We start from the raw sequence: 19,405 nt of genomic DNA on the forward strand, positions 1-19,405 counted from the left end.
TCCCGCACTGCCCATCTGGGATCTGCTGCTCTGTCTCTGCTTCTGGTCAAATCAAATATCAAATGGACCTGCAGCAGGACATGCAGTTCTTTGTCTGGGTTCACCTCCCAAGCTCCCGGTAGATGTCCCTTCCCACGTGGTCACTGGTGGAATTCTGGCTGCCTGTTTGATTCAGAATACTGTTTGCTGAGTGCTTCTGGAGTATCAGTCACTGCAACACCACACTGTTGTTTTCGCTGCCTTCCTGTGTCTGTTAGTCTCCAGATGGCCCTCTTGTTGTTCTGTCCTCTCCTATTTCTCTGCATCATACTGGTTGATGTTTTTTTGTCTGTTTAAATGTGTCCTTACCCTATTCCTCCATCTTGATTCTCCCCCACTTCACTTCTGATCCAGCTTGCTGCTAATGCACCTGGAAGGCAGCAGGTGATGTCCCATTGTTTGGGTCCCTGCCAGTCACGTGGGAGACCAGGATGGCGTTTCTGACTCCCGGCTTCTGGCTTCTTGCTGCCTCAACTCTGGCTGTTGTGACCATTTGAAAAGGAGACCAGTGGATACACTTCTGTCTCTCTCACCATCTCCCTCTCTCGGTTTCTCCACATTTCCAATAAAATATATTTTAAAGAAAAACATCTTTTAAAAAGTCTTCAAAAAGTTATACAAGGGCCCAATGTGGTATCCTAGTGGCTAAGTCCCACCTTGCATGCACCAGGATCCCATATGTGTACCAGTTTGTATCCTAGCTGCCCTACTTCCCATGCAGCTCCCTACTTGTGACCTGGGAAAGCACTCAAAGATGGCCCAAAGCCTTGGGACCCTGCACCTGCATGTGAGACGTGAAGGAAGCTCCTGGCTCCTGGCTTCAGATTGGCTCAACTCTGACCATTGATGCCACTCTGGAGTGAACCAGCAGATAGATTTTTCTGTATCTCCTCTCTGTAAATCTGACTTTCCAATACTTTTTTTTATATTCATAAAACATGCTTATGAAGAAACTATCCACAGGCAGGAGTTTGTTACAATTGTTGAGCCACTGTTTGGAGTACTTGAGTTCAAGTCCTGTGTTCTCTGCTTTCCAGCTTCCTACTCATGCACAGCTTGGGGGTAGCAGGTGATGGCTCCCAGGATTTGCGTCTCTGCCACTTACACAGGAGACCTGGACTAAGTTCCAGGCTCCTGGCAGTTAGCCTGAGCCAGTCCTGCCCACTAGAGCTGTGTAGACACCAGGCACACCTCATCCCACCCACAGGAGACTCCTTGTTTTAATATGGCCCCTCTTGTCAATGATCACTTCCAGAACAAACCAGACCAATCACACTCCACGCCTGCTCTCCACAGCCCCTTCCGTTATGTTACACGCTGGGCTACTGTGTATCTGCCTTAATCGCCCAGGACTGGTTCCTAGTCAACCCAGAGCCCATGGAATGATCCCCTTTGGCCATTCCTAGGCCTTCTCTCCCTGCCTCATCTACTCCTTCCCTGGAAACCACACAGGAACTCTCTTATCCAACTTCCCCCACCTGGTCAACCCTAGTGCTTCCCAGTAGGACCTTCACAACAGTGCGCACCCAGCACTTATGGTAATTGAATGTTCTAGTGATGGCCGTTTTAAATTTGGCCTTTCAAATTTTCACATAAATATATGAACTCTAACTATAAATATATTTAAATAAAACAAGATTAAACTCCAGGTATTTGTGGACTTTCCAGCTGTATTTCTGCTACTAGATTGTAGTCTAACTCCACTGTAGCCTAACAGTAAAACATTGTGGGTTTCCATTCTTTGAAATCTGTTAAATCTAGTCCTGTGTGTTTTTTGACCCCAATAGGGGATCTGTCTCAGTGTATGTCCACTATGAACTGGAAAAGAATGTGCCTTCTGTGGGGTGAACCTGATTGTAGGACTCGAGTCTGTCAGGTTTGCTGGTAAGGCTCTGAGTTCAGCTACATCCTTCATGCTTTGCTGCCCGCTGGAGCGTTCATTTCTGATGGAGGGATAACAAAGTAATGGTGGATTCACCTATTTCTCCCTGTGATTGTATCCGATTTTACCTCAGATGTTCTGGAGCCTTCTTGTTGAGTACATGATAAAGATTGCCGAGGATTATCCCCTTTATCGTCATGTCATCCTTGCTTTGACCCTGACAACCTTCCTTGCTCTGAAACCTGCTCTGTCCGAAACTAATGAGGCTCTTCTCACTTTCTTCTGGTGAGTGCTGACATGGCATCTCTTTCTCCGTCCCCTTACTTTTGACCTAAAATGCCTAAATATTTGAGGAGCATTCCTTGTAGGCTACAAATAATTCCATCTTGTTTTATCCATTCCAAAGATGTATTTACTTATTTATTTGGATTGAAAAAGCAGATCAGATTTGCAGAAAGAAGGAGAGAGAGAAAGATCATCCATCAACTGGTTCACTTCCCAAATGGCTGCAACAGCCAGCTCTGAGCTGGTCTGAAGCCAGGAGCTTCCTCTGTGTCTCCCATGTGGCTGCAGGATCCCAAGGCTTTGGCCTGTCCTCCGCTGCTTTCCCGGGTCACAAGCAGGGACCTGGATGGGAAGCAGGGCCACTGGGACGTGAACTGGTGGCCACATGGGATCCTGGTGCATGCAAGTTGAGGACCTTAGCCACTAGGCTACCACACTGGGCCCAGTTGGACATAATTACTTTTGCTTCTTATATGCAAGGTATCTTCTTTCACTGGGTTCTTCTATCTGCTTTTTTTTTCTTTATATTTGTTTTTCTGTAATTTGAATATAGTATACTGATATATACTTTTCTTTTTTCTTTTTTAGAGAGACAGACAGAAAGACAGAAGACTGAGGAAGCAGAGAGCTCTGATTAGTAGACCTGATTCCCATATGCCTGCACTGTACAATGTCAGGCCAGGCTGGGCCCAAGTCAGGAACTCCATCCATTCCTCCCATATATGTGGCAGCAATTCAAGTCTTTGAGCCATCCTGTTGCCTCCCATGGTATATACTACACAAAACACTGCAATCACAAGCAGAGCTGGGACTGGAACCCAGCTCTTTGATGTGAGATGTGGGCATCTTAACTAGTGGGCTAAATGCCTGCCTCTGCCCATATTCTAATTGAGTTGCCATTTAATTGTGGATTTGTAAGTCTTCTTCGCTCATTCTGTATACAACTCTCATGTAAGTTGCGTAGTCTGCAAATATTTTTTTTCTCATTCTGTGGATTCTTATTTCACTGATTTGTTTTATTTTGGTTTTTCACAAAAGCATAAATGTTTTAATTTAGATGACATCTAATTTATCTAATTTTTCCTTTTATCTTTGATATTCTATCCAAGAAATCATTGACTGCCCCCAATCACCAAGATTTCTTGCAATGTTTTAAACTAGGAGTTTTATAGTTTTAGCTTTTATGTTTAGCTATCTAGTATAGTTTAAGTTAATTCTTTTATTGACACAATAAAAGAAAAAAGTTATGGGGATGGATACATCTATTCAAAATGGGGTGACCAAGACAAGGTCAGGAGCATTCTCATCTCCTCCAGCGCTCAACACTTCCTGGAGCTAGGAGCTCTCCCATCTTTCCCTTCTGGTTATTTTGCAATTCATGGTGAGTTGTTATGCACTGTAGTTATCTTCCTGTGCTAATGCCAGTTCCCCCAGCCTTTCTCTTTGTCCTTCCTCCTCATCTGGTCTGTGAGACGGACGTATTTACCTTTCACAAATGAATGAGAATATGTGGCAATTGTCTTTCTATGCCTGGTTTTTTCAGCTGACCGAGATGTGAGGATTTACAGGGGAGTGAGGGTGACCGCAATCTTCTGCATATGGTTATCCATCCTCTCAGTCCCATTTATTGAAAAGGTTGTTCTTCCTCCTCCCACATTAAATTGTCTTGGCAACCGTGAAAGAAAATCAGTTGATTGTGACTTGAGTTTTCTCTAAATCATTTTTAGCCTTTAAAAATGTTCATTTCCTGTTGTTGATGCTTTATTTTACATGATACAATAGCTATTCAATTTCACCCTCAGCTCTATTGTGTTTTTATTTAGATTGGCATAAAAGAGAAGGAAGGACATTTTGGCGGATTAAATGGAGAATCAGAGTGAGCATAGGCCCAGAACAAGAATGCACAAAAGCACAAAAGATTCCTTCAGAGAAAAAACACGAGCTAGCCCAGCTGGCTGAAGTGAAAAGAACATTTATGACATTATGGCGGAATTGAAATATGATTGTAAATGATGGAAGCCTGTTAGAAGCAGATTGTGGATAGTCTTTTAAGTCTGACCAAGAAACTTTTGTTTGATCCTAGCAGCAATGAGGAGCTGAGTTTTCAGAAAAAGCTAATGAGTGTCTGGTAGAGAGGTGGGCCAGGATGGAGAGATGAGCACAGCACAGGGCCAGGAATCCAGAAAGAAGGGCAGTCCTCCCAGACTGAAGAACCTGAGGCTTGGGCCCGGCACAATGGTGCAGTGGTTAAGGTCCTCGCCTTGCATGCCCCAGGATCCCATATGGGTGCTGGTTCTAATCCCAGCAGCCCCACTTCCCATCCAGCTCCCTGCCTGTGGCCCGGGAAAGCAGTCGAGGACGGCCCAAAGCTTTGGGACCCTGCACCCGCGTGGGAGACCCGGAGGAGTCTCCTGGCTTCGGATCGGCATAGCATCGGCCGTTGTGCTCACTTGGAGCTCACTTGGAGAGTGAATCATTGGACGGAAGATCTTCCTCTCTGTCTCTCCTCTCTATATATCTGCCTTTCCAATAAAAAAAAAAAAATCAAAGAACCTGAGGCTTGTCATTACAATCATGGTAGTAAATTCAGGGGGAAAAATCTACAAAACTTATTTTTCTAAAGCTGATTTTTAAATGAGGGGATAGTTAGCAGTTGAGATGGTAAAAAATGAGGAATATGAATTAGAATTGGGTGATCAGAAAGTCACTATTGCCTTTAAAAACTCAATATTACTTCATCAGTCAGGTGGAAGCTGATGACATTATATGGAAGACGAGAGTGTAGTGGAATAAAGGGAAGTTAGACACATTTTTCATGAATTATTATAATAAAAAGAAGGCATTTTCAGTTTAATGGGAGAGGATAGTACAGCAGGTGTCAGAAATATATATTGAAATAAGATCTCCAGAGATATTTGAAAGTGTTAATAGTGGGGCCATGTTGTGACAGAAAGTTAAGCCACTGCTGCTGGGCTGGAATCCTAGATGAGTACCAGTTTGTGTCTGTGTTGCAGTCCAACACCCTGCTAATGTGCCTGAGAAAGTGGCAGAAGATGGCCCAAGCACTTGGGATCCTGCCACCTACACGGGAGTCCTGGATGAAGTTTATGGCTCCTGGTTTCAGCCTAGCCTAACCCTGGCCATTGTGGCCATTTGGGAAGTAAACTAGTGCATGGAAGACCTCTCTCTCTCTCTCTAATTTTGTCTTTCCAATAAGTAAATTCGTCTTTTAGAAAGTATTGATTATAACAGAAAAATTAAACACAGGAGACGATGATGATCAGCTTATAATTTAACAAATTGGGAAGTTATAAGAATTCCCAAGATGGTGGAATAGATAGGATCTGTATCTACCTCAGCTAGAAAAAGTTTCAGAATTTGTAAGGGAAGGGAGGACCTGCAAGATTGATCACTGATGGTGGAAATTATTTATCTGAGTTGGTGTTGCTGATTAAATTTCCATGTGTGAGGATAGGCATCTGCTGTAATAGTTGAGACACTGGTCAGGATACCCATGTCCAACACTGGAGTGCCTGGGTATGATCGTAGGTCCAGCTCCTGTCCCCACTTCTTCCTAATATGATGGCCAGGTAGTTGGATCTCTGCCACCCTTGTAAAAGATCTTGTTTGGAGTCCCTGGCTACTGGCTTCATCTCCTCAGCTTTTGCAGTCATTTGGAAGAATGCATAAGCTAGTAGGAGCTTCCTCTCTCTTTCTGCCTCTCCAATAAAAAGCTAATAATAGTAGCAGTTTGTTTTTGTACATGTGTTTGTGTGTGTGTTGAGGGGTTAAATTTTGCCTTCTTCTAAGGGTAGGAGAAAAGAGAAATCTGTTGTCCTTTGGTAATAGGACATTTGGCCTTCCTTCGGTGGACCACGCTAGTAAAGACATCAGTAGTAGCAAGCTAGAAAACATGGAGAGATTTTAGATCAACAGGTTAGTGTGTGTGTGTGAGAGAGAACCACATGAGGAAACTTCAAAAAGTTGACAGAAAAATGTAATTGAAAGATAAGTTTGTTTTGGCATGGAAACCTTTTTTTTTTCATAATGCACATTTTTCCATAAGTTCTTTGAAGTTCATTGATAGATAGAAAGCAGACCAGATTTTAATCTGACTGGGGAAGCCCAGGACTGGATGCAGAAAAGGTGGAGGGCATGCCTGCATGGTATTGTTTTTCTTATCCAAAAATGTATATGGTCTTGGTAGTGATGGTGATATATTTGGAGATAGATACAGATAGTCCTCTACTTAGAATGATCCCATTTGGGCTAGGCATGATGGTTCAACTGGCTAATACTCCCACTTCAAGCACCAGGATCCCGTATGGGCACCGGTTCATGTCCCCACTGTTCTACTTCCCTTCCACCTCCATGCTTGTGGCCTGGGAAAGCAATTGAGGACAGCCCAAAGCCTTGGGACCCTGCACCCTTGTTAGAAACTCAGTCCTGTTTCCGGGTTTGGTTGGGCTCAGCTCAGTTCAGCTTCAGTCATTGCAGTCATTTGGGGAGTGAGCCAACAGATGGAAGATCTTTCTGTCTTCTTCTCTCTGTAAATAACCCTTTCCATTAAAAATAAATAATTCTTTTTTACAAAAATGATTCCACTTAGGATTTTTTACTTTATGTTGGTGTGAAAGTGATGTGATCTCAATAGAATCTGTCTTTTGGACATTGAATGTTGGTATTTTCCTATAGCCCAGTGCTAGTGAGGGGTGGCAGCAGCAAGCATAGCTTCCAGGCAGGACTGTGATCACAAGGGGGACCCCCAGGCTCTGCGGGACCTTGTGCAGCTGAGCTAGGATGTGCTAGGAGAATCCAATGTCTTTTCAAGCTCCCTGATGTCTTCTATTTAAGATAGTTTATTGGGAAGTGATCCCATAGTAACACAGGGGACAACTAGTCACTCTGGGGTTTTCTATTTTGGTTGGGGAGAAAGAAGAGCCTAATTGATTTTACTTCATCACAAGCATCTGATGAATGTTTCTGGTTCATCTCAGTCATCCCAGTGGCCCTAGATACCAGTCAGGAAAATATTTGCCTTTTGTACATTTGCCTATGTGCAGATGAAAGTTTTGCTAGGATATATGAAACTAGGAATGAGAACTGTTGTGGGTAGTATCTGCTCATAGGCACAAAAAAATCCTGCTAAAGCCAAGCGGCTTGAAACATCAGCTCATTGTTTGCAATAATTTGGGACTTGGCTCACTCCACTGGGTATTGGTTCTTCTCCATTTGATATGCGGCATGGGGTGCTGTCTCACTTGGGGTCACCTGGAGCCTCAACCAGGGTTGACTGAGCCAAGATGACTTCATTCCACGTCTAGTGGATGGTGCTGCCTGTGGGCTGAGTCAGACTTCCAGCAATGTGGAGCAAAGCTGCAAAGCTGCTTAAGTTCTCAGCCCTGGCACCTACATGATGCTACAAGCTATGGGTCAGAGCCGAGCATAAGGGCAGGACAGAGTCAAATGGGAAAGCATTTGACCACCATCCATTGATGACATAAATTGTGAAGAGTCTGACCATTTTTAACCCCTCACTAAGGAGCTTCATAAAATCCAATCTGTGAAACTTCTAGCAGTATCTCTAGCACAGAGCAGGTGATTTCAAAATGTTCATTGTTTTTGTTAGTGTCATCATTATTAGCTTTTGTTCTTCTGAGTGGAAAACACTTTTCCTGGGGAGGGAAACTCTTGATTGTTCATTTAATGAACTAAATCAGCAAAAAATCAATCAGTGTGTTAGACAAGAAATAGTAATCAATCCATGTAGGATCCTTTGAGCCAGGAAGAAGGTTGAATAGGCATGTCCTATTAAAACGTGTGGTCGTTAGCTGAACACAATTTGTTTGGTAGACCTGGACTAAGGAGAAAATAAAGTAAGTTTCATGGTATAAAGTTCTAAACATGTCCCACTGGCAAAGTTCTGAAGATTTCAAAAGTGTTTTTACCCAATTTTTGATTTCTGTCTTTTCCTTACATTGTTCTTACAGGGAAGCAAATCTCAGCAGAATGTCCCTCGTTAAAGACAAAAGCCCATCTACAGGCAATGTGGCGTCCGAAGATCTTGGCTACTCGGTAGGTGCTCCACATTCAACAACTTTCACATTCAGGGCTCACTGTCAAATATTCAACAGCACACCTAGCAGGGATAGGGAATAGCATGATTTCATTTCAGTGACTTAACCCTTTTTTTTTTCATTTTTTTCTATTTTTTAATTATATTTTTTGACAATCTTTACATAGTGATTAGGGTAAAAAGATTCAAGGGCTATAGGAAAGTGGGTAAGACTACTATTTCCATATTGTTTCCTTCACGTATCTGAGGTAAAGGGGGATATTAAGGGAGAAGCCCCACCCAGTTTCCCACTCACCCCAGGTCCCCTGATGTGAGGCATGCTCCGAGAGTCCTGCTCAAGTAGCATGATAGTTCAACAGTTATGAATTGCTGCCAATCTCACTACTCCAAGCACGATAAGGTCGTTGGAGAATCCACTGATTTACGTAGTCCATCTTAGAGTCTCCGTTTGCCCAGTTTTTCACCGCCAACATATGGCTGAGGTGGTTGATTGACTTGTTTTGTCCTCTGTCTTTTCATGGTTAGGGTTCTGAGTCTGCCATTTCGATTGGAGAGATCCCCAAAGAAACTTTGTCTGAGGTATTCCCAGACCAGATTCTTGTATGTACTAGCAAGTACAGGGTCCAGCACAGCCCATGGCCCAGATCAGCTGGTGGTTGCAATTGCTGGGTCGGTTCTGCTTTCAGCCCGGACTTCCACTGGAACTAGTGGGTGTTGCAGTCCAGCCTGGTTCTGCCCAGCACGTACTTGACCCTCACATAAACCAGTGGGAGCTGCAGCCTAGTCGGAGCAACCCACAATAATCCCCACCAGGTCCACTCCCTGCCCTAGTTCCTATGCTTGCCAGTATGTATATCAGACTAGTCCAGTCTGTTACAGTAAAACATTCATGCTTGCCTCGCAAATTTTCTCCATCATGGCCATCAGTTTTAAAGAGCTGTTTGCTCACTTCAGTATTCTTTCTGTCCACTAGTCTTGTGATAGAAAAGAATGGGATTAGAAGAAACTAGTTTGAGTTAAATGACTTCACTGTTGGCAGCCACTTTCCACAATGGCTCCTTTGGCCTTCCAGTTTAATGACCCAAGAACTCTTTTTGAGAATGATGAGTTTGTAGGCAGAATGCTTGAGAAAGTATTCCTTCAATATAGAAATTAAAACAGGGAAGAGCTTTCTTCCACCAGCAACTCTTCTCAAAACTTGCACAATTCTTACCATTGGCTTTGGTGGAATGTTCCAGTGAATAATGACTACAGTGTCCTCCTTTGCACAGCTTTGGCTACATTCTGAGTTCTTTGGACACCAGAAGGCAGCTTAGCTATCTGGATAATCTTGCCCCCTTCTTCAAAACAAAACAAAAGCAGTCTGCAAAGATCACAGCTCCCACAACGCTCTCTCCAGGGTCACTCAGAGAATGTTAGAATTGGAAACATCTTAGAGAATTTCAAGTCCAATCAGGTCATTTTATTACAAAGAGCAGAAGAGTTCTGTCTAACAAATGCATCTTTTTGAGGAATGAGTCTGAGATTTGATCTTCTCTTCCCTATGCCACAGTGCCACCACCACCGACGTGGTTTGGGCCGAAAAAGCTGTCTCCCAAAAACGAGCATTTCTGGTTTTATATTTGTTTCTTATCCAGCTGTTCTGTACTTGTGGGTTTGCCAGGTTATTACCTTTTCATCGCTCTTATGATTTCCTATGTTTTTTTTTTCTGCCCACAGCTGCCAGAATTCTTTCAATGTATTGAGAATTTTACTAAGGAAAGCAAGAAATCCAGTCTCCTGAAGACTCAGGGTATTTCACTGGTGGAGGCCCAGAAAATGCTTATTCAAAACGTGAACACTATGTCCTTTGTCAGTGGCGCTGGGGAAGAGAAGCAACAGCCCAAGGCAGTCTTCACGTGCAGGGTGGTGAAGAAATCGGAGGGCAAGCCAGAGTCCATGACCGAACTCCTGCATCGTAGCCTGGTGTCCGACTCGCTCTTGCCTGTGGAGAGGCTCTTCCGGTCCCGCCAGAGACTCGTCCAGATGGGCATCCCTCCCCCCATTCACTCTTTTCCGTATGACATTCTCGTCGGTCACTCGAAAGCTTGGAATCTGATCACCTCCGAGCAGGGGATTTCGAAAGTCACAATGCCACAATGGACAGGCATTCTCAGCAGCCCGCTGCCCAGGAAGATCTGTGAAGACAGACTCCCTAAAGTCTTCTTGCTCTACACAGGTAATCTGCACAGAGGATGTGGGGCTGGGGACGGGGAAGCAGAAATCCTCTGGGGTACCTAGGTAGCTTGGGTTGAAGAGTGACTCAGGGAAACTGGAGCTAGAGGGTTGCGGGTGCTCTGGCTCTCTGCCGCGACAGTGCAGCACAAAACACACAGTCAAAACTTCCAGGGTCAAGTGCCAGAGTGACTCCCAGAAACGGTGACAATTTAAGCCCCACAAAATTTTCCTTTCTAAAATGCACCTGTCCAACTTGGACTCTGAAGCATCTGTGTGTTTCTTGTGACAGGAAGTTGTTTTGAGTATTATTTTTTTAAAGTAACTTGACTATGCTTCCATTAAGGGGATTTCTGGGAAATTATTTTTTTGCCCTAAAACGTGATCCTTTCCTTATTATTATATCAACCATATCAGTAGTGTCAACAGAGGCCAAAAAACAACAGGTGAAGCTCTTCATTTCTGATGATGGAAAGGTAACCGCAAAAGACCAAAAACTACATGCATGTAGAATATATGGTGCTGAGTGGTTTTTCAACTGAAACTACTTTAATTTTTAAATGTATTAATATGTAACATATATATATATATATTATGCACTATGGTGCAGTATTTCCTAACATACACATTAGTGTAAGTTAACCACATTGGGTAACCAGGCTTTTTTTTCCTTTCCACATCTTCTCATTGTGTCTGGAGCCTACTTGCTCCTCTGTTCCGTTTCTTTATACAGTCACTCCCTGCACTATGAAACACTAAAACACCTACCACTTCTGGTTGACTATATTTTGTACCTGCTATTCCCCTATCACCAATTGTTCCTAGGCTGTAAATAGTCACTATTCTAAGCTTAGAGGAACTTAAAGAAAAAGAAATCTTCCACATAGGAGAGAGAACAGTATTTTTGACTTTTCTGTGTCGACTTATTAAAGAAATGACCTAGATCTATCTATTTTGCTGCAAATGTCAGGGTTTTGTTCTCTTTTTTTATGCCTGAGTAAAATTCCATTGTGCATATGCACCACGTTTCCTTTATCCATCCTTCCACTGGTGAACACCTTGGGTGATTCCATATTTTAACTACAGTGAATGGTTCTGCAATGAACATAGAAGGGCAGGTATTTCTTTTGTATGCTGATATCCCTTCCTTCAGGCACATTCCTAGAAACAGAGTTCTGGTTCCCGGAGTAGCTCTCTTCGTACTGCTTTGTAGATCTCTACACTAGCCTCCATAATGGCTATATTGATTTACATTCCAACCAACAGTATACAATGAAGCCCCTTTCCCTTAGCCACATCCTCTCCAGCATTTGATGTTGTTTTCTTTTTTTTTTCTTTATTTCTTCCTTTCTTTTTTCTTTCCTTCCTTCCTTTATTTAAATTAAGTAATTAATTTTATTTCCCCTGCCCCCTTTCCAAATCCCCTCCTCCCACGAAATTCCTCTATATTATTACTATAGCATAGCTCTTCAGAAACAGTCACATGTTCATCATTACGAGCATGGACAATGGCAGAGAGTCCAGCACCCTGTTGTCAAGATTCAGCTAATAGTTTCATTAGTAGTCCATCTTTGATCTGAAAGTAGACATGCACACTGCACTGCATCCTCACATCTGGACATGATAGTCTCCATTACACAGTCACTACATATCCCTCTTAAATGAAAAGCCACAATACAAAATCAAAAACAGGAAGAAAAATAGAAATTTACAACACCTCTTGAGTTGTTAAAGAGGTTTTGATAGTTAAACAGTCCTGAATTGCTGGCGATCCTGCCACTCCAATCACGATGAAATCTCTCCCAAATCTACTGGCTGCTATAGTCTATCTTAGTGTCTCTGCCTGCCCAGATCTTCACTGCCAATGATTGGCTGGGGTAGTTGATCACTTTATTCTGTCCTCTGTCCTCTGCCATGGTACCAGGTGTCCTGTGGAGGCTCCGATGTACTGCCCTATCCTCCATGTACATTTGGATATGCTGTCCTCTGCTCCATCTGAGCCACTGAGGAGGCCCAGCTCTGATACATCCACTCCCACAGTCAGCCCATGGAACCTGCAATTATCTCCATGATTAGGGTTCTGAGTCCAGTGGTTCAGTTTGTAGGGAATCACCCAAGAAACCTCTGAGGCCATTCCAGACCCGATTCTTCTATGTGTTTGCCAATACAGGGTCTGGCACTGTCTGGCACCTAAATCAGCCTAGACACACACACTGGTAGTTGCAATTGTTGGGTCAGTTCTGTCTCCAGCCTCATGTTTTACAAAGCCCGATGGGTTGTTGGAGCCCAGCCCAATCCTGCCCACACCATACTCAGCCTTCACGTAAACCAGTGGGAGCTGCAGCCTAGTCGGAGCAACCCACAAAAACCCCCACCAGACCTGCCCCTGCCCTGGTTCCTGTGCTTGCCAGTATGTAAAGCAGACTGGTCCCATCTGTCCCACATCCTGTTCAGCTCTTGTACATTGATGGGTATTGAAACCCAGTTGTCCCAACTATCCAGTCCATACTGGTGCCAGCGGATGCTACTTTCTGTCTAGGCCATGCCTGCACCTGACAGAATTTGGCCCCTGTGCAAGCATCTGCCAGCTGATGCTGCAGCAAAGCCCAATCAGTCCACACCGACACTGGCTTATGCTTGTACCAGAAAGTACAGTCAGCCCAGCCTGGCTTTTCCCTGATCCGGCTCACATGTAAGCCATCAAATATGGCCCTGCCCGGCCTGATCTGCCCCCATCCCAGCTCTCATGTTAACTAGTGGGAGTAGTAGCCCAGCAGGGGGGCCTTCAAAGCCCCCTCCTTGGGGCTATCCCCACCACCCCTCGTGTTTCACATGTGCTGATTGGGTGCTGCAGCCCAGTCTGGCACAGTCCCCTCACCTTGGCATTTGCCAGTGTGTGCTGTGGCCTGGCAAGGTCAGGCCCACCCCCAATTCCAACACACGTTGGTCAGGGCTACAGCCTAGCCCAGCCTAGCCCAGCCCTGCCAGTCCCCAATCCCGGCCCTCATGTGGACTGACTGGTATTGCACCCTGACCCAGCCCGACCTACACTCCATTCTGCCACTCGGATTTGCCAATTGGTGATATGAACTGACCCAGTCTGGCCTGTCCCTGACCTGCACCAAATGTATGCTGGTGGATACTGTATCTTGGCATGGTCTAGGCTACTCTCCATCTTGGTTCTTGCACTTGCCTGTAGGAAGCATGTCCCGACAGAGGAGTTCCTCAGGCTTTTCCATTCAGATCTCTCCCAATGCCAGATCTCGCGCACACCAGTGGGTCCATGGGCTAGTCCTACTTAGTTCACCTCCTGTCCTAGCAGGAACAGTGGCCTTTCCTCATCAGCGCTCACCCATTCCAATTCTTGTTGTCAGGTACTACATCCCAAACAAGTGTGCTCCATACGCAGACATAGCTCACACATGGCTGAGCAGGGATAGAGACCTGGCTTAGCCTGTCCTATACCTACCCTGGTTCTCACAAGTACCAGTGGGTGCTGGATTCTAGCCCAGTCTGGAGCATCCGATACCCAGCCCACACACATGCCAAGGGATTCTGCAACTATATCCAGACCAGACTGCAGCCCCTACCCTGGCCCTCGTGTTCTCCAATGGAGATCACTACTTGGTCAGGGCGTCCTCTTGGCTCCCCAGCCAGGTCTGCTCCCCTCTACAGTTTTCACGCATGCCAGTAGTTGCTCTGACCCAGCATAACCCCTATCCACCTTAGTCTTTGCCTTTGGATGCTGTAGTCTTGCCTGACCTAGCCAGCCCCCAGTCCCAACTCTCACTGGTGGCTGCTGAAACTTGGCCCTGCTCAGTCTACTCCTATCTCCATCTCATGTGAGCTAGTAGGTGCGATACCCTAACCCAGCATGACCTGCACTCCAGCCTGGTTTCTGCACTTGCCAGTGGGCTAAGATCCGCTTGGTCCTGCCTGGTCCACCCCCTTCTAAAACCAACCCACACATTTGCCAAGTATGGGCTACCTTGCCCAACTTGCCTGAGCCCTAGGCCTAGAAAACATGCTCACCAGTGGGAGCTATAGCCCAGTAGGGGAGTCTCCAAGTTTCCCCACTCACTCTACTCACAGACCCAGATCTCACATGTCCCAGCAGGTGGTAGGTCCTTGCCCAGCATAACCGGCCCCTCCATCTTGGCCTTTGTTTGAGCTGGTAGATGTTGCAGGCAGGCCTGCACTACATCCTGTTTTAGGATGCACATGCAGGTGCTGTAGCTTGGACCTGCCCACTCTTTTCTCAGCTCTAGTACCCGTGAGTGTTGGCAGGTTTCATGTTCACTCCTAGTTCAGCCAGTCACCACCCCAAACTCTTGAGCTAACCAGCAGGACTTGTATTTCTATAAGGTTGGGCCCACTTATCCCCCACAGAATCTACTCCCAGACCCGGGTCTCTCATGTGTTGGTTAGTGTCATGGCCCTGCGTAATGTGTTCTGTCCCCTGTTCCAGCACTCAATTAGGTACTTGGATCTAGCTCTTTTAGACATGTCCCCAGCCATAGCTTTCATGTAGTATGGCGTGTGGTGGTCAGTGATGCTCTGCACTAACAAGCCCATCTCAGACTCCCAAGTGGGCTGATGAATCAGTCTGACCCATACAGATCTTCCAATCTCTACCCTCCATACCACCAGGTCTCAGTTGCCTCACCAGCCAGTTCAGTGGCCCTGTTATTGGGTGTCCTTCAGTATTAATTTCTCACTTTCACATATGGTGTCTGTATCCATGGATGTCCCTAGACAATATTTCGTCACCCCAACTCCCCAGAGCTCATTGACAGGTGGCCAGTGGACAAAGCCCATTGCACAAAGAGTGTGCTGGCTGCTGGTGGAATAAAGATGGTGCCTTCTGCTTAAAAAGCAGCCGGGGGGTGGGCTGCTTCACTGATGAAGCAGAGTTCCCCTCACGTGCCTAACCCTCACTTTCTTTCTTTTTTCCTTTTCTAATAGTCATCCTAAGCAAAATGAGATGATTCTTGGCTATAGTTTTGATCTGCATCTCACTGATGGCTCACATTATTGAACATATTTTGGTATATTTATTGGTAATTTGTGTTTATTCCTTTGAGAACTATCTATTCAGCAGAGCCATCATCAATATCCTAACTTCATTGTTGGAGGTTTTGTTTATTTGTTTGATTTTTAGTTGTATATCCCATACATTAATTCCTTGTCCAATTCAGGTTTTTAAATATTTTCTCCTGCCCTGGTGATTGTTTATTGATTCTGTTGATTGTCTTCCTTGTTGTGCAGAATCTTCTTAGTTGAGTTTTAACAAGGAGTATCTTAGATTTTTCAGGTCTCCATATTCCTTATCAAGAGAGGTGAATTTTGTCATTCTGGATGGTTTTAAATGGGCTAAGTCAATATTTGAATCCTTTTGTAGTTGGTACCTGATTCAAGACCATTTGCATAGCAAATTTATAGTGCTAACATTGTTATGTTAAAAGCAGCAGGAGAGGAAGTTTACTTTACTTTAGAGCTTAAGATGCTTCCCACATGGGCCCGGCACGGTGGCGCAAGTGGTTAGGGTCCTCCCCTTTGCACGCCTGGGATCCCATATGGGCGCTGGTATCCCGGCAGCCCCGCTTCCATCCAGCTCCCTGCCTGTGGCCCGGGAAAGCAGTTGAGGACGGCCCAAAGCTTTGGGACCCTACACCCGCCTGGGAGACCCGGAAGAGGCTCCTGGCTTAAGATCGGCATAGTACCAGCCGTTGTGCTCACTTGGGGAGTGAATCATCGAATGGAAGATCTTCCTCTTTGTCTCTCCTGTCTGTATATCTGCCTTTCCAATAAAAAAATAATAAAAATAAATCTTTTTTAAAAAAAAGATGCTTCCCACACCACTGAACCCAGGTTTGATTCCTGACTCCACTTCTGACTTGGCTTCTTGCTGATGCCTATCTGGGAAGCATCAGGTGACTGGTGATTACTATCACCGTTTTGCTCCCATCACCTATGAGGGAAACTTGGATTGAGTTCTCAGCTCCAAACTTTGGCCCAGACGAGGCTCATCCTAGTTCCAGCCATGTGGGCATTTGGGGAGGAAAACAGCAGATGGAAGCAAGTGCTCTCTCTTCATGGAAAATATTTGTAATAAAAATGCATGGTTTCAAATATTTTTGCACCAAAATAAACTTATCTACTAGTACCATTGTTCATTAACTTTGTGAGGGTATGCTTGTACACAAAAGCTTCTCCAAGGCAGGTTCAGAATTCCAGGTCATAACCCAGCACAAGGATGGAAGTTTGACCGGGGCAGTGTAAGGTCAGAGGTAACCATTCAAAGGTCATCCTAGCTAAGCCACAGAAGTGCATACTTTGATCAGCAGGTTGGAGAAGTGATGCTGGAAATCTGTGTAGCTCTGATCAGTCTTCCTCCTCCTCCTCTCGGTTGCTCATTAGGTTCCATAAGAAGGATGGCAAGAATTCCCCACAATAAGTAAGGCAGTCCTCCTACTTGTACACTGTACCCATCAGCACTTGTTTAGTAGCTGGTACTGGTGGTTTGTTTTTAGTTTTATAACATGTTTGGTCATGGGAGGAGTTTTTGGGAAGAGGAAAGATATAGTTGCTGAGTAGGGGGAGGTGTCATACAAGGAAACTTCAAAAGTTCATGAAAAGTAGAACTAAAAGATAAGTATTGTTAGTTACAAAAAGGAACTTGAGATCCACATAAGTTTGTCATAACGTGCATTCTCCATGAACTCTTTGAAGACCCTTCTCTGAATGTACCTAGCTTGATGTCCTGTGGCTTGTTGTCTCTTGAAAACATTGCACCGCTAATGACACTCCAGTCTAGTCCATCCTGAAAGAGGGTGTGAAAACGCTAGGTGCTAGCTAAGTCACACAAGTAAGAACTTCCAGCAGCAGCCTGGGAGGAATGGCACCAGCACCCTGCATAGCTCTCATCAGTCTTCTTCATTCAGCTGCTCATCAGGCTCCTTTGCCCTGTACCTCTTTCTATTTGCACCTGTTAGTATACATGGATCCACTGAGACATTTCTTTTACCTGCTTTAGTCCTGCAAGGTCTAGTAGCACTCAGCCAAATCCACCCAAGTGCCTATTTATGGGAGGGTTTTAAGTGACAAGAATATGGTAGGATCCACTTTACTTGAAAAGCTTCAGACACAGCTTTCTGCCAGCAGTGAGAAGGAGAACAGGTTAACTAAAGGCTTATTCTATCCAAAAACATCTCTAGTTGACTGGAGGTTGGACAGTATCATTATGTGATTCTTGAAAAATATGATTCTTTTCAGAGAAGCAATTCATAGATCTAAAGGACCTGGAATTCAAGTATTTTAAGGGACTTGTCAAGTGGAGCCGCACTACTTCAATTTCATTTTCAAAAATCAGCTATGATGCTGACAAGAGATTCGTGGAGAGCCGAGACATGCCTGTCATATTCCCCCCTCTGGTTCGTAAAACTCTGTTTGTTTATCCTCAAGTTGATTATGAAAAAGAAGCAAATTATCGTCTTAGATGGGAAATATAATTCATTAAAATATTCTGGATATGTGCTTTTGCTGTTGAGACCATTGAATTTATATGTAATGGCAACGAAGAGGAGGCACCCAATAGAATAACTGAACCAGGTCTACACAAGACTCACGGAAGGTCCAAAGCAGTTCAGCTAGCATGGAGTCATGGAACCTAGCTGATCTGCTATCGTGAGACCCTATGTGGACCTATAAAAATTTTTTTAAAGATTTATTTATTTTTATTGCAAAGTCAGACATATAGAGAGAGGAGGAGAGACAGAGAGAGAAATATCTTCTGTCCAATGATTCACTCCCCAAGTGACTGCAATGGCCCATGCCGAGCCAATCCGAAGCCAGGAGCTTCTTCCGGGTTTCCCACTCAGGATCCCAAGGTTTTAGGCCATCCTTGACTGCTCTCCCAGGCCACAAGCAGGGAGTTGGATGGAAAGCAGTGCTGCCAGAATTAGAACCAGCACCCACATGGGATCCTGACACTTTCAAGGTGAGGACTTCAGGTGCTAGGGCACTGGGCTGGGCCCGGACCTATGAAATTTATTTGGAACAACACTAAAGCCAATAAGATGATGTGAAAATAAAGGAGAATGTGCCCAGTCAGGAATAACTCTTTAAAACATTTTAAGCACATGAGAGAAATCCATCATCAGAAAATAGATGATAGAATGAACAAGCAAGGATGAGTACCTGAGGATTAGTAGCTGAGAACTTTAATATGTGAACCACATAGAGATGTTATAAAACAGAAACAGAATATTTGAAAAGAAACAAATAAGAAATATTGGGAAATGAAAAATGTAGTCAATGAACATAATAAAAAGAACCTTCCATAAATTCTCTCAGTTACACTGTATATCCGTGAAGAGGAAGGACTAATGAGTTGGAGAACACTGCAAAACCTCTAGGTCATAACTCAATAGAGCAGAGTAAAATGCAAAGCTATGACAAGTCAGTGGAGGAACTCGCATTAACAATGGAGGCCAGGAGGTGACAGTGTCACTCACAATGCTAAGGAAAAGCAGCCATCAGTTGAGAATTCTCTAACCAGCCACGCTGTCTTCATTTGTTGTGAAATAAACATACGCAGAAACATGTAAGACCCCCAAATTGTTTATTATCCACAGCCTTTAACGAAAATATAAACAAAGAAAAAGCTACTAGTAAAGTTTGTACTTCAGCAAGTACCTACAAGGAATGCAAGCAATAATGAGGAGCAATTAAATGATTAATAATGAATATATAAAGCATTGCATAAATATTACAATATATTTCTGAATTTCATCTACTAATATCTTACTTAGAATTTTTGCGATCACTTGGGGAGTGAATGATTGGAAGAAAGATCTTCCTCTCTGTCTCTCCTCCTCTCTGTATATGTGACTTTGCAATAAAAATGA

The 19,405-nt window shown here is 44.3% G+C and overlaps 1 protein-coding gene across 1 annotated transcript; it reads left to right on the plus strand.

Annotated features, from left to right (window-relative positions):
- The first annotated feature begins 2,081 nt into the window (after window positions 1–2,081).
- Window positions 2,082–18,007, plus strand: CUNH9orf153 (chromosome unknown C9orf153 homolog). The gene is made up of 4 exons (XM_040963608.1): window positions 2,082–2,206; window positions 8,197–8,281; window positions 10,002–10,500; window positions 17,772–18,007. The coding sequence occupies exons 1-4, from the start codon at window positions 2,082–2,084 to the stop codon at window positions 18,005–18,007; spliced, it is 945 nt and encodes a 314-aa protein (XP_040819542.1).
- The last annotated feature ends 1,398 nt before the right edge of the window (window positions 18,008–19,405 follow it).

Source organism: Ochotona curzoniae, unplaced genomic scaffold (assembly GCF_017591425.1).
Source record: "Ochotona curzoniae isolate NIBS_2020 unplaced genomic scaffold, NIBS_Ocur_1.0 scaffold_3208, whole genome shotgun sequence".
Lineage (NCBI taxonomy): Eukaryota > Metazoa > Chordata > Mammalia > Lagomorpha > Ochotonidae > Ochotona > Ochotona curzoniae.

What these genes read in the sequence shown, in the direction of transcription:
- CUNH9orf153 (XM_040963608.1), top strand. Translation starts at nt 2,082, where the DNA reads ATGATAAAGATTGCCGAGGATTATCCCCTTTATCGTCATGTCATCCTT. An exon ending in GCTCTTCTCACTTTCTTCTG is followed by an intron (nt 2,207 to 8,196) that starts GTGAGTGCTGAC and finishes TTGTTCTTACAG; the next exon opens with GGAAGCAAATCTCAGCAGAA. An exon ending in AGTCTTCTTGCTCTACACAG is followed by an intron (nt 10,501 to 17,771) that starts GTAATCTGCACA and finishes GATTCTTTTCAG; the next exon opens with AGAAGCAATTCATAGATCTA.